We start from the raw sequence: 15,408 nt of genomic DNA on the forward strand, positions 1-15,408 counted from the left end.
AACTCTTACAGAATGGAGCAATGCATTCTGGAGATGGATGGGCTACGACGAATACGACTATTATGAAGACGACTACGATAACTACTATTTCGCCGCAGCCACACCCCAAGTAGGCTATGGACTTCCAGCCGTAGGCTACATCACTCCCACGGGGGGATCACCCCACTCTTCCTACAGCAGCTACGTGCCCATCCAACCTGGCCAGGGTGGATTTGGTCGCCCTGCTCGAGATGATGAGGAGTGAGTGTCACCTTCTCTTGCTTTATTAGAGGTCGATGTAGGATCGAATGGGCAGGGGATTTTTGCCATTTTAATTAATGCAGGGGATGGGAAAGCCATTTGTTATGAAAGGTGTTATGAAAATTGACTTATGTCTGAAATATCATGAGGACATATTAAATGCCTTATCATATCTTGCTACTTATAATTCGTACTTAATCTAAATTAATCTTTCACAATTACACTCTGGTGAACTGGTAACATTTCAAGTAAACACATTTTAGAGTTCCAACTGGGGACAGTATTTGTCCCATCATACTACTATATTTTCTAATATTGGCAAACAGGAGATATCCACCTCTCATGATATTTCCTTAAAACGTATATCTTACTAATATTTTCATGTATGAGTGGAAAACATTTTTAAGGCATGAAAAGAACTTTAGGTGGCTTCTTTCGCTTCCTTGTCCGCTATGAATTCCAACCCGACAGGCAAGGTGACAGAAACGAATACTTCTGTGAAGATAATATAAGTCAAAATGCCACTCTAGAGCTTACTGAACTAAGGGGTAGAAGCCACTCTTAGAAATTACTGAACTAAGGGATAGAAGCTACTCTTAGAAGTTACTGAACTAAGAGTTAAAAAGTAATAAAAAACTTTTTTTTTTAAGTTGGAAGCACTCTCAATATTCAAAGTATGACAAAGTATTTTACCTTCCATTTAGAAAAGTTCTACCTCCTTAAATTAATGCTGTTAACTTTGCATAAATGCAAAACAGGGAGAATGCCGAAACCTTTATGGAACCCATATCAGAAGGAAATGAAATCTAAAATGGACAAAGTAATGTAGTGGCAACAAAGTAGCCTTTTAATAGGGGGAAATATTCCCAGTATGGGCAAACTTAATAAGGAAGTGAAATCAAACCTTTGTAGCAAAAGACAGCTATAAGAAAAAATGTAATGTCCAATTTCCCATCAACTTCACAGGTTGGATATAAGATACTATGTTACTAGTTGCTTTTTCAACAACTTGAGATTGTCTTGTCGCAGGTATATAAAGTACTTCTAAAGTAACAGTTAAGACAAAACTGCAAGCAATACCCTTTTCAAATGTTTTTGTAGTTTAAACAAGGGATTCTCCAGAAAAAAAGTATGGAATTGTAACTTCTAATCTTTCGTTTTCTTGTTTCAGCTACGATGAAGACAGCTGGTCGATGACTGACATGTTGATGGATATGGCAATCACTGTCGTTCCTGTTGGTCTCCTCCTTTCTGCTCTGCCCACTGGTCTCTTCACCTTTGCCATCAGAAGGTTATTTGAATTTTGGATCATTCATTCAATGAATTATTGAATATTCAGCATAACATACATAGCTTAATCCAATCCTCAATACTTCAACACATGAAAGAATAAAAACAAATATCCTTTTTCTTTTTACCAGGCGTAGCTTCGATGACAGCAACTTGCTGATGGATACTCTTGACCAAACTGAAATCAATCGCATCGTGTCCCTGTTAAAGAGCGACCTGACTGACCGTAGGTGCCAAGAAGAACTTTTCTGTGAGCTCAGCAAAGTTGGAGAACTAGATGATGCTTCTTACCTACAGAAGAGCTTCTATTACATCTCAACTCTGTAAGTAATACTGTCTCGAATATAATACAATACAATATTTTTATGATTGTAAATTATCAATTTGCCTCAAAGCCAACAAAATATCCAATTTAATTAAAACAATTAAAAAATAATTACTAATGAATGAGAAAGAAAAATAACTATTGACATATACATGCCAATTTTTTCAGGACCCCAGATTTCCTGGCCAGCAGAGTGGGTCTTGGCAGACTGTTCCGCACAACACGCTCTGGATACTGCCAGGCACTGCAATGCCCCTCTAAACCTTACCTAGAAGCCCCCAAAATAACCCACAAGGCTACAGATACCAACCTCATCTCTGAGGTTGTCACAGATACTGAAAAAGAGGCCACTGAAGTTACCAAAGAATGATTTGAAATGCTGCTTACCTCGAAGTAAGACAACTGGTAGTGACTAACAAATCGCCATCATCATCATTCTGAAACTTAGCCGACACTTGTTCTTTGGAATAGCTTCGTTCTGTGAAGTTACTGGCAGCGAACACTTCCCAAGTTGCTTTGATTGTTAATTTAACCACAACAGATCTATGAACAAAAGCAGATAAAACCTAGTCATGCTAACCAAGGGTGCAAACGTAGGCGTCGTATCACATTATATTGCACAAGAGGTCATGGCTATCTTTTAAGTTATTAATAGGTGTGTTTATATATACATATATATATACTGTATAGATATATAATATATATATATATATATATATGTATATATATACCCAACAGTTTTAAAAAACTAATTTTTTTCTATTCTCCATTGTTATAAATCTCTGGGTAGGTTTCTACTTTAACCTCTGACGTGAACAGGTGACCAATATCTCTAGACAAGATGTAGACAGACCTGTAGTAGACGCCACTGAACTAAGCAACTCACTCCAATCTCTCACGGTGCCATAGCGGCCACAAAGTCTGGAAAATGCTCACACATACTAAACTATCTGTTACCATGAAAGCAAAAAATTGCGCAACGCACATTTAATGTTATGTAATTGTCTAAGGAAATGCAGATAAAACTTTGTGACTGTCATGCTGACTTGATGGACTTCAATTTGTGCTCCCTCATCATGTGTCCCGTTCTTTCATTGTGAAATGACATACAAAATAACTGAAGAGATTTTCTTCCATATCCAAATTGTTTAAGCTGACCAGGCACATCAAATGGAAATGGATGATCATCATTGTGTACTTTTTTGTGTCCATTTACAAGATTTCCATTTATTTCAGCATTCCATGTTCCAAACCATTATGTGTTTCACATTTTCGTTTACAGGATATTCATATTACACAACCTTTCGTAATTTAAGTATGTGTGGATCACGTGACTGATAACGATGTAGATATTGTATTTATTTTTGTATACGTAGAACAATATATCATTTAGCCATTGGGGCTGGTCCTCAATCCACTTTATACTCAGGCTCTTTTCCTGAATACTTTCTACTGTACTTTTAAGGTTGCTCAAATGACATTAATAGGACAGAACACTAGACGCAGAGTCGGTAATACCAATGCCAAGATTAGGAGACACGGCCAAGAAAGTTTTAAATTTACGATTTTTGTAGCATACTCAATACAATAGAATAATTATTAATACATTTTGCATACTGCTTAAAAGAATAATATAATCACATGGCATAGGTGAAACCGAATCTTTTTATGACTACGGGTAGACTTACAGCCAAAGACTTCAAATGGATTAGTGCAAGTCTGACATTCAGTAATTAAGGTTGCACTGATAGATACAGATGACTTGTCAGTAATGACCAAACTCTTTTGTCACAGCTCAATTCAGTGCTGCATCTTTATCAAGTGGACACAGTTTTTTTTTCTTTTTTTTTACACTTGAACCAGACTTTAACAAGTGACCACCTAGACTGGTGACATTGCCAATAAATGTACACAAAACATGGACAATGACTGCTCAACAAGTCACACAATTGTAACTTATCTTACAATCACTGAATGCTGTTATGCAAATACACTTACATTTGCTCAGCTATTTACAAATTCTAATAAGTAGCAAATTTTATGAAAGGCTGAAGTCACTCTGCCCTTTTAGTGCAGATAAATTTTACTTAATTCAGGACATAACCATGGCATAGTTATGACTACACATCTGCTTGGAAAATTTTGCTCTCAAAACCACTGGTGCTATTTCATCCTTGTAGTGAAGAAATAGAAGCCCAGAGACAGAAATGGACCAACTCAACCTAAGACAAGACTGTGATATAGATTTACGTTAGCGAGACGGCATCGAATGCCCGACATAGACGATAGCAATGACATGATTTATAAATCTCTTCTAGCATAGTGAATTAACAACTTAAATTAATGGTAATTGTCTGAATAGTTTTTCCTATTACAATCATGTAAACTGTGGAACTGTATTAAAGCTGGGGTCCCAACACAGAGAGAAACCTTGCCCTAAGTGCAGATTCAACAGTTCATTATGGAGTTATTGACATTTAAAAACTATCCCCTCTATCCTTATAAAAACATTGACAAAAAAAAATTCTCATTGAACAAGAGACATGGATATGGACTTTCTGTGACTGACATGTGAAATTACACAGCTTACTACACACATTTCAACTCTGGTTCACTTCCTTTTAAAGCTTGCACATTGGAATTTATAGGATATGTTGAGATGTTACATTTCAAGTGACAGACACCATTGACTACAATTCAGTTTTCAGAACTTTTTTGCCTGCCAATGAAGTAAACTGACCTTCTGACATTTGTTGGACCAAACAGATATGCAATATGATTGTAATCACATTACATATAATACACATGTGACAAGATAATTTCTCATCACAATTTTCTATTTAGATTAGACTTATAGCACCAGGACTTCAATCATATTTATGATCATGTTTTCTATTTGTTATCATCATTTTGTACTTTCTTTTGTTATATTTATTAAGAATATTTATTTTTGTTTTATCAGTAAAATAAAAGCATCCTTTCAAAGTGTTTTCATTTTTAAACAAAGGAGTCAGATAGGGGTTGGCTATAAGTGCAGGTAAAACACAAAAGTTACTGGCAACTCAAAAACTCAGAAAAACAGTCTACGAGTTTGAAAAATGCACTTATACTAGACAACTGAAACACTTTGCCAACCTAAAGGCAGCTTGAACTTGAGTTTTAGTTTTATAATGGGCATTGTCCACGGTTGAGATCCACACCTGACATAGTTTCTGGAAAGATAGTTGCCACTAACCACTTGGGCATACTTTAGAAGGCTGTTTTACTGCAAGGTATTCTTTGCCTTATTATGGGTTTACAATGCTTGTTGCTATTGAATACCCTCTGTTATTGAAGTATTTTCTTCAAGTTGTCTTTTTCGTTTAACATTGACCTGCACCACACTGGCAAGGAAGAAGAAGTGACTTTCTCCCATACGTGCTCTGCATGTAACAGAGAGAAACCCTGACACATCACTAAACTAGGATGCAAAGCCCGGTTAGCGGCCTGGGAAATTCTAGTGAATGCGAGAAGCTAGCAGTGTGACTAGTCTATGAAACATATTCCCAGAAATGTAGGAATCTAAGAAGTAACCAAACACGTTGGAGGCTGAAGGTGTCCACACGAAGGTCCAAGGGTGTATAGGCCGAAGGAGACCAGAAGTAAACAAGATACTAACAACCTCTGGTGTTCTAGTAGGTCACGCATCCCCGGATCACCCATGAGGGGTGATAACCCTATGTAGGTTATGCCTCCCGATGCAGTGGGGGGGGGGGGCCAACAGATTCAAGGGATCTGCCTCCAAAACCACATATGAGTTCCATTTTGCTGCAGGAGATTGCCTAACTAGCACAGTTCCTATCCAAGCAAAGTCGGCTCATGAGGCAGTCCTATACTATAGGTGAAAACAAGGGAGGAGATGGCAGTCGAAGCAGTAACCTGGCACTTAAGGCTCCTGGCCCGTAGGCCATTCTGTAGTAGGAACGAATTGTAGGTGAAGAACGTATGTTTATGAGGAAGGATAGTCAGAAAATATGCCCAATTTGATAAAGAATCCTGGATACGGGAATGCGGGTTCTTCGAATTTCACAGAAAGAAATGAAAACTTCATCAACAGAAGAAACTCTGTGAAAAACAAACAAAAAGACCAAAGGGAGAGAGGCATTAAGCGCCAAGGGTAGCCCTCGTATATTATCCTGGTCGTCGATGGAGGGTTTTAGGTTAGGTTCCCAAAAGGAAATCTGCATTAAACTCCTTCAACCCTACGGGGGAGGGGGAGGGGCTACCGAAATACGTGTAAGCCCAAGAGAGAGGCGAGAAGACGATCTATGTTGTCTAGATGAGAATGCTCTCCGGAGAGGCTCTCAGGAGCAGGTTCATCAACTCTACAAGGGAGGACTACCTTAGTAGCAAAATGCCAAGAGAGAGGTGAGAAACTATCTATACTGCCTAGAGTTGAGGATTCTTCGAAGAGAGAGACTTGGGAAGCCCATGCTTCAATGAGGGGTCTCCTACAGAACGAAAAATTCCAGAGGAGCTTTACCTTGGAAGGCAAAGTATCCAGGGCTAAACTGTAGATGCTGGAAGTGGTTGCTAGTTTTAACAGTGACCTACAGGAGAGCCGACTAATGACGATCTTGAGCAGGCTAAGTTGTGATTATGAACCGCCGAACAGCCAACGTCAAGCAAGCAAACAGTAACCAAGCAAACGGTAGGCTAGCAAACAACATGCAAGCGAGCGTCTAGTTACTAACGCTGAACTGTCATGTAGTGAGACGACAAATAGCGCGATTGATAAGAAGTTGGAGATCGTCTAGCCGTTGAAAATGGAGATTGACAAGCTGACAAATTGGAGATCAGGTAAATCAGATAAGTGCCGAATCGGCACATTGGTGAACAGCGAGCTTACGATCAGTGAGCTGCCAATTGGATAGTTGGAGATAGGAGAGCTGTCAATAAGCGAGCTGATCTCGCTGTAAGCTGGAGATCAGCAATCAGCGAGATGGCAATTTGAGAGCTATAGGTAGGCGATCTGAGAGCTGAAGAGCCGCAGAATGGTTTGACAATTGGCGAACTAGTGATCAATGATCAGTGAAAGACAAGAAGTTAATTAACAAACTACGAGCTTGGCGAACTGACGATCGGGGTGTGAATGAGAGCATTTAGCTCATGAAAGTGAGCGTCTAGCTCGTGGACTGCTCCAAAGAGTGGAAAAAGACACGAGTCCAATTCCGGCCAAAAGAATCCCCCGAATATGAGACCAAAACAGGAGCAACCAACATCAGCTGCCACAGTAGACAATTCTCCTCGGAAGCAGGAAGATTGTCGAACAGCGGGTTGTGTAGAGACTCTCCCTCGGAAGGGGAAGTTCCAACACCTGCAGGAGAACCTACGGGCAGCACTCTATGCTTCCCTTCAACAAGTTCCCATTTCAATTTGAAGGTTGACATGAGGTGTTGCTTGAGAAACGAAGAAGCAGCTTGTTTATGGGTTCCCCTAAAGGGGTTACCCGAACGAAGAACGAGAATGGACGAATTCAATTCCTGCCGGAGGAATCCCCCGAAGGAGAGACCAAAAAGGTGAATGAAGACTCTCCCGTGGATGGGATTTAAATGATCGACGAAATGAAAATCGGCAATCGGCTAACGACAAGCTGTATTAACGATCAGCGAGCCGATAATCGGTACACTGGAAATCGGAGATCGACAAGCTGGTGATCAGCAATCGACGAGATATGAGCTTGAGTACATCGTCCTCATGAGGGAGAGCATCTCATTCGGGAATGAGAGCATTTGGCTCTTGAGGAAGAGCGTCTGCCTCGTGAAGAGGATCGCCTTGTTCATGATTTGAGCGTCTTGTTTGTGATCAGGAGCTTCTTGCTCATGATGGTGAGCATCTAGCTCATAACCATGAGCGTCTAGCTCAGGATTGTGAGCGTCCAGTTCGTGATAATGAGCACCTAGTTTGTATTCGTGAGCTTCTAGCTTGTGATCATGAGGGTCTAGTTCATGATTGAGAGCATTTAGCTCGTGAATGAGTGTTTAGGCACAGAGCATCTCTTGGGGACAGCTGTTTGGTATACTTGGCCAGAACAGCATCAAATCTCGACTCTGTAACGTATCCACACTCAGCAGCTGCATACAAGATTTGTCACTATCAGATATACTGCACATGCACAATTACTCTATGATAACCTCCATTTCTATGCTTATTTTGCTGCTGTTCAAAGAAATTTTTCAAATTTGCTTTAATTTTTGTTTTTCACTCTAAGCAACTAAACAATTCTTTCTCTATATTATGAAGTGATAATGAAAAAAATTTCTAGATTGTTTTTGCCATATTTTACTCAAAATAATAGTAAAGCACTGAATTTGTGGAAAAAAACTTATGTTCATTGTTAAGTGATTACATAATAATTCCATGATAGATAGCCGTTGAAAATATAAAACTGCTTGTCGGAAACATAAATTACATTATACAGAGAAAATATTGGTATGTTCCCTTTCACACAAGATGTCTATTATAATGTATAATATTATGGTATAAGGCATACATACCATGAATAATAAACTTTTTGTCTGACAAAAGAAGCCTATTTTTGAGAGAGAGAGAGAGAGAGAGAGAGAGAGAGAGAGAGAGAGAGAGAGAGAGAGAGAGAGAGAGAGAGAGAGAGAGAGAGAGAGAGAGAGAGAGAGAGAGAGTGTTACAAGGATTTTCCGCAGAGACTCCACTGTCTTTGCTAGAGCGATTTACTTTAAGCATTTATAGAGTTCTTATGATCTTGTCTAACTTATTCTTGAATTCATTTACTATGTTACTGTTTACTACCTCTGCTGGAAGTCTATTCCAGTATTTGCTATTTTGTATTTAAAGAAATTGCCACATTGAGTGGTGGTGTATCTTTTCAATGCCAGTTTGTATCCGTTACGTCTGGACTTATTTGAGCTAAGCGTGAATAGATTGTTGTGATATTCATTTATTATTCCTTTAAGAATTTTAAATGCCTCTATTTATTAGCTGTCCCCTTAGTCGTCAAGTTTGTGGATCAAATAAGTTCAAAGTTCCATCCTCTGTCTATATCAAAATTGCTTTAGTGTTGGAACTAGTTTGGTGACCCTAGCTTGTACTGCTTCCAGTCTATCAATATCCTTCTGAATACTTGGAGCCCAGAAATGGACTCCAAATTCTATATTGGGTCCTATTAGTGATGTGTACAGCTGCAGTATAGTGTCTTTCTTTCTGAATTTGAATTGTCTCTATGTAACCTATTAGTTTCTGTTCTTTCTTTTCAGCTTTTATACTCTGGTGAACTTGAAATCCTTGCAAATAATAATACAGATAACTACCTCCTAAACCACACTTTCTATTTCATTACCTAGCAGTGAGTAAACTGATTGTGGGTTACTATAACATACATGCATGACTTTGCATTTCCCACAGTTGAAGGGCATTTGCCTTTTTCAGGACCATTCGCCTAGCTTCATTGGATCCTCTCTTAAGGCTTCTACGTATTCGTTATTCGCAGCATTTATGCCTAGTTTTTTGGGGCTCGAGGCATGTTGTCCTGATGGACGTTCCCTCCGGCAACTTCCTACTGTATTATATTTCAGCGATTGATATTATAAGAGAATTAACATTAGGTATCACGGGGTTCTTACCCCTGGAACGACCATCAGAAGATATCGTATATAATCAGGGACGTATCCTAAGATAACCTTAGATATCTGCACCCCGAATAGACCTTTCCCAGTCTAATCCTCTAAGGGGAAGGATAAGTGAGGAGCCGTTACATCTACTATCACCTTTCGGTCCTCCCATACGACCTTGCCGCTTCATTCCTTTGTCCACAGCTTGTTGTTACTGTGTGATATTTTTGTGTGCGCTCTTTTCACTTTTCGAAGATTTTCTTTGTATGATGGCTTCCTCTTTTTCATCAAAGTTGAGAACCTACCTCTCTTTTCCTTTTGTTTTAGCTGTTATTGCTTTGGTTCCCTTCGGGGAGTTATATTTTAGCTTTTGTGTTAGAGGAAGCCTGAGCGCTTCGAGTCCAGCTAGCCATGGCGTCGAGTTTCGTACCTGATTGCTTCTTTTTCGTGTTTGTTTATTTGGTGTGTTTTCTGCGGAATCCCTTGACCGTTATCTCCGCCACCCTGGGGCACTATTGCCACTGACGGCATTATCCTTACTGGCGGCGGGGTTAGTACTAGTCTATGGGTGCGGATATTGGTACCAGTGGCTTTGAGCACATAAGATGTTGGCAGCAATGCTGTTCCCCTCTGGGGTTGCCAGTACCTTTAGGGCACAGGCATTTCTGCCCTTTTCTATCTGAGACCGTCTTACATAACTAAAATGAGTTCTCTATTTACTGTAGGTGAATTCTACTACAGGTTAACATAAAAGCCTTACTCCTTTAATGTTTGAGGTTTCTTTATGTAAGTTGGGCCTGGGAACTCCTCCTACGAAAGGGTTCTAGGCTCCTGCTTTGAATAACCACTATATACGGTTATTGGTTTTCTACCAATTTGTCCATATCTCTTTGAGGGTGTGGATTGAATAGATGGTTGGTAACTCTATGGGCTAGTTATCCCTCCCGAGTTTTTTCTATCGAGGTTATAACCTTGCTTTTATAACCTACGGGTTGCTTTAGTCACTTGTTCTTTAATTGATGCGTTGATTGCTTAATGATTAAGCTTACCTGTACCGGTGCCCTCTAATTGGTCATTTCTCTGCAGAGATATTGGAGCAATGGTTCTTTCCATGAGCATTTCTCCACCCCTTTTTTCCCCTTTTTGGACCTATAGAAACAGACCTTTAGGGGGTTAATATTTCCAATCTCACGTTCTTTACAAGGGAATGGACATTTCGTAATGTATCTCCTTTTTTTCTCGCCAATGGCATTTACACACAATTTGGGGATTACTATCCCCTCAATTGTTTACATGGAGCGTTAATGACTCATTTCTTTTGGCTTTTGGTGTCAGCTAGAGGATGTGGCCCTCATTTGAACCCTTTTCTCCTTACAGGCGGTGCCTATACGCAGATACACTGTTGAGTGCAGATTTGTGTCAGAGCTGTGAGACATCCCTATGGTCTCGATATTTGCCGCACACATGCGAAGGGTTGGAGGATGAAAGGCCCAGTATTGTAATGGGACCATCAGGATTGCAGTGTTTGTAAGGATTTACTTCACTCCAGATGGGTCTCGGAAGATACCTCCAATAATGACTGCATGTTCTTCCCGCGATACCTTCACACCAGGGTAAGAGGATGAGGTAGTCTGACCTCATCAAGGATTCAGTGGTGTCTACCAAGTCTGACTCCACTATGACATCGGTCTCCCGATCTACGGTTACGATTGCTTCTTCCGTGACGGGGGCTGTTCCTGCCCATTTCTCCTCCCAACACCTGCTAAGCTCATGGAGTCCCCCAGTTCCCGAGTACCTTATGTATTACAATACATCTGGTACTTATGGCTAACAGGAAAGCCTTCATGGAGGGGAATTAGTAATACCCGGTGATGGTCTTCAAGGCCTCATGTGAAGAGATCCAGGCCTTGGAGAAGAAAGAGGAGTTGCCTATATATAAGGTTTGGCACACCTAGCTACCTTATTGCACACAGCAATGATGATGGCAGAGTATTAATTTACAGATTGTCGCCTTTGGTAAGACCTTGGCCTCCTTTGTGGCCCTGGACAATGTGGTCTTCCACTTTGTTTTGATGAGCTACGTCAATGGAGTTAGCCTTTTTTGAGGGTAACCCTCTCCCGTCTTTGGAAGAGTGCACACCAGTCTCACCTTTCTTACCACACGATTCCGTCCACTAGACCAATGTCCAGTTTACTTTTGCTAAAAGTAAACCGGATACGGATGCGGCCGGCCACCAATTTTTTGGGAAGCTGCCCAGGATTCCTGAACACTTTAAGTCTGAGTCGTAGACCAGAAAATGGTTGTCAATGTTGTCGTCTCTGTAGTGCTTTATGGGAATGATGGTCGGGAATTTTGCAGGTGCCTTCGTCTTTCCTTGCAGGCAAAAACTCATGTCGACACCTTTATCTAAGACCTTTTATGCTTCTTTCAGGTCTGTTGAGCCTCTAGTGAGCATGTACTTGACACAGCTACCATCCGCCACGAGCTGAAACGTTTCTCACCTCTAGCATCTGGGGAAAAGACCTGTTTCCTTAGAGGAAAGTTACAGATAAGGCTGTCACAGAGTTTAGAGCCTTTTTCCTGAAGTGGGAATCTCACTGAAGAAGTAGTTCACCACTGGAAAGGCCACAACCAAGAGGTCTCACAAACTGACTTATCATGGTAAGTCGTTCGTGCTTTCTCATGCCGCTATCCCTCAGAATGTCTACGCTGTGCCCTTATAAGTGGTGTCAGAGTTCCCGGCCTTCCACCCTATGTATGAGTAAGGGTTGTCTTCCGAGGACGTCTTGACAGTGGAGGCAGGTCCAGAGATCGTGGACCTTGAAACAGCAGTAGAGGTAGCGGTTGATGTCCTTAACACAAAATAATGAATGCCTCCAGTAGGGGGACGGTTATCCTTGTTCAAGTATTATGGGTTCTTCAGTCCTTGGACACAGAATGTCATTTCCAACGGTTTTGCTTGGAAGTAGTAACAATGGCCACCACAGTTCAGGAGATTCTTCCAGGAGCATCTTGTCTGGAACAGTATGTATAAGATCTCTTGAAGAGGGGAGTTATCTGCTACGTGAGATCTATGAAATTTCAAGATCGTATATTTTGTGTGCCAAACCGTTTTGAGCTTACCTCAAACTATTCTCGTCTTGTCTGGTCTAAACCTGTTCGTTCAGTTGGACAAGTTCTGGATGTTGGCTATTTCGCAGATATGGACCTTTCCACCCTTAGAGGCTTTAACTGTCTCTTTGGATTTTACTGACATCTTCGTATTGTCGGTTAGGTCGACACTTATCCCCCTACCTTGGTTGCAGCCTGTGGAGAAGGATCTACGTAATCAGAGTTATGCAATTCGGACTCACCATAGCTCCGAGGGTTTTCACGAAGTTTACTGACGTAATCGTACAACAACTGAAGTAGACAGGTTTTTAAGTAGAGGCGTACCTGGTTGACTGGCTAGTGTGAGTTCCCTTGGCACAGAGTGCTCGGAAGCAGCCAATTACTTTTGGTTCCTCTAGTCCATTGGACTTCAGACCAACTTTAAAAAATCAGAACTGACTCTAGCTCAGGACTTCCCGCAGTTGGAGATTTGTTGTGACTTTATGTATCACTCCCGTTCTATTCCTCCCTCAAGGGGAAGGAAATAGAGAAGTCTGTCTAGTCCCTGATCTAGTCGGGGATGATCACCAGGCGACGCTCAAAGGAGGTTCGAGGATCTTTACGATTCACAAATTTTGTCCTCAATGTACCACTCAAAGATGCAAACAGTTTGGGGAAGGAAAGCCTCCAACGCTCTTCCTAACCATCAGAAGACGACCCCGGTTTTACTTCGGAAGCAACTTAGACCATGGTCCACTGTTATAAGTCTTTCACAGACGTTACTGTTGCGCTTTCCTCCTCCGGTAGTGACACTTTGTTCGGAAGCCTAGTTGGGAGGTTGGGCACCGAAGAAAGTGCAAAGCTGTTGGTCTCAGAAATTTTAACAATATCACATCAATATTCTGGAGTCCATGGCAGTCTTCTTGTCCCTCATGAACTTATACCTGAAGGAGAACATTCATATCCACTTAAACCTCGTTAACAGAGTTATAGTCTATTGATTCAACAGACAAGAATCGAGGTCTCCTCATTTGAAACACACAATGATAACCAAAAGAAAGGTTGGCATTGGTCAACGTCTCTCCTTCAGTGAGATCAAATCTCTGCCCTTCAAGTGGATCTGTTGCAATGAGCTTCAGCATGATATTTCTCTGCTAGGTTCAACCATAAGTGGTTCAAGCAGCAGTGGCCATGGACATCAAAGTGGGTCAATGTCCCTGGATGGGAGTCGTTGGATGACGATTTGCCTGTTTCCACTGTTTAACCTCCTCATGAATGTTTTGGACAGGCATAGATCTTTCAAGGGATGGCGGCTCTGGTGGCTCTTTGGTAGCCAATGAGCAACTGGTTTCCCATGGTCACAGATTTGAATTCCAACTTGGCCCGTAACCAACTCGATTCTGTCTCAGGATGGACAGCAAGGGATTGTTTATGCTTCATCATGGAGATTGTACAATCCTCATCACATGTTTGATTTCACCCTATTCCTGGGAATGAAATTGAAAATTCAACGTGATGAGTGGGTATTTGTGGAAACTACGAGTCGTCTAGCACCAAGACTCAGTATGAAACGTCATGGACCAAATGGGTTAAGGGGACCGTCCGGGTAGGTATTTTGGCATACCAACTTGAAAAATTCAAAAATCGTTTTATTGTCTCTCTGTATAGAGAAACATATCGTACATGCTCTCCAGAAGTTTCAACCCATTATTTTCATAAATAATGATGATACGGGGGTTTTTAAATCATGACGTCATCCTGGGACGTCGTCTGCGCGGCTGAGTTTGACAGTTCGTCTTTGCGTGTTTTTTTTTGTATATATACATCGATTTTTTTCGTTTTTTTTTCTCTAATTTCGTACCTCTGGCAATGATGTAGCGTATCAGGGGAAGAGAGCTCAGTGAACACGCAGCTAGGCGACACACGCCAGTACAGTCTTAGACCTCGTGAGAGTGAGACGCACGTGTTTTTGTTTACATTCGCCCACGTGTTTATTAGTGTTTTTTATAATTCCTCGTGAATTTTACATCATGCCAAGGAAAAGCATTGTAAAGAGGGGTACAAGGAAAGAAATTCTTTCAAAATTAGCGAGTGCTCGGGAGGAAAAACTGAAGAAAAGACAATCGATTTCTTTGTCATCAGTTCTCGCATTGTCTGCGCGAGAGAGAGAGAGAGAGGAACATTCTACCACTACGGAGCTTAGTAGAGAGAGAGAGAGAGAGCAGCCTTCTACATCGGGGCTTAGTCATTCATTTTCGCTGCCAGATGAAGGAGAATTTAGCGAGCCTAAGCCATCCACGTCACGGGATGTAAGCCAGGAATTGCTTTCAAGCCCTCAACCTTCACGCTACGTGAGTGAGGACTCGATTTCACCGCCAGTTCCTGATCATATAATTGGGATTAATATTAGTGATATCCCAGAATATGATGAGAAATACCTAATTTCAAAAACACAGCTAGAAGGAATGATGAAAGGCGTGACTTGTAGAAAGCGAAACTGTAGAAAGTCAGTCAGTGTACACGCAGAAAGGGACAGATGGGATACGACAGTTAGAGTATCTTGTGATGGTTGCGATACGGACATTAGCTACCTCCCCCCAAGGAGGCATGGGAGGGGAAGTGAATGTCATAAACTTGGTGAAGCAAATTTACAAGAAGTGTATCATTCTCTTACTACAGGTATAGGAAGAGCAGGCCTGAATAAAATGGGAGGATTTTTCTGCAAGCCTCTGACAGCGGGATCTTATGCCAGACATAGTTCTTATCTTTATAAAAAAATGGAAAAACATTACAGTGATATGCAGAAATATACGTATGATTATGTAAAGAAATTTTAT

At 41.1% G+C, this 15,408-nt stretch overlaps 1 protein-coding gene across 1 annotated transcript in view; it reads left to right on the forward strand.

Moving 5' to 3' along the window:
* Nucleotides 1–2,560, forward strand: part of LOC137651228 (uncharacterized) — a 5,645-nt gene extending 3,085 nt beyond the window's left edge. The window contains exons 3-6 of the mRNA XM_068384425.1: nucleotides 1–240; nucleotides 1,412–1,531; nucleotides 1,662–1,853; nucleotides 2,024–2,560. The exon at nucleotides 1–240 is cut by the window's left edge and continues 4 nt beyond it. Coding sequence (XP_068240526.1) covers nucleotides 1–240; nucleotides 1,412–1,531; nucleotides 1,662–1,853; nucleotides 2,024–2,225 — 754 coding nt within the window. The 3' untranslated portion in view covers nucleotides 2,226–2,560. The remainder of the gene's footprint in view (nucleotides 241–1,411; nucleotides 1,532–1,661; nucleotides 1,854–2,023) is intronic.
* The last annotated feature ends 12,848 nt before the right edge of the window (nucleotides 2,561–15,408 follow it).

The sequence above is a fragment of the Palaemon carinicauda genome, chromosome 12, assembly GCF_036898095.1.
Source record: "Palaemon carinicauda isolate YSFRI2023 chromosome 12, ASM3689809v2, whole genome shotgun sequence".
NCBI lineage: Eukaryota > Metazoa > Arthropoda > Malacostraca > Decapoda > Palaemonidae > Palaemon > Palaemon carinicauda.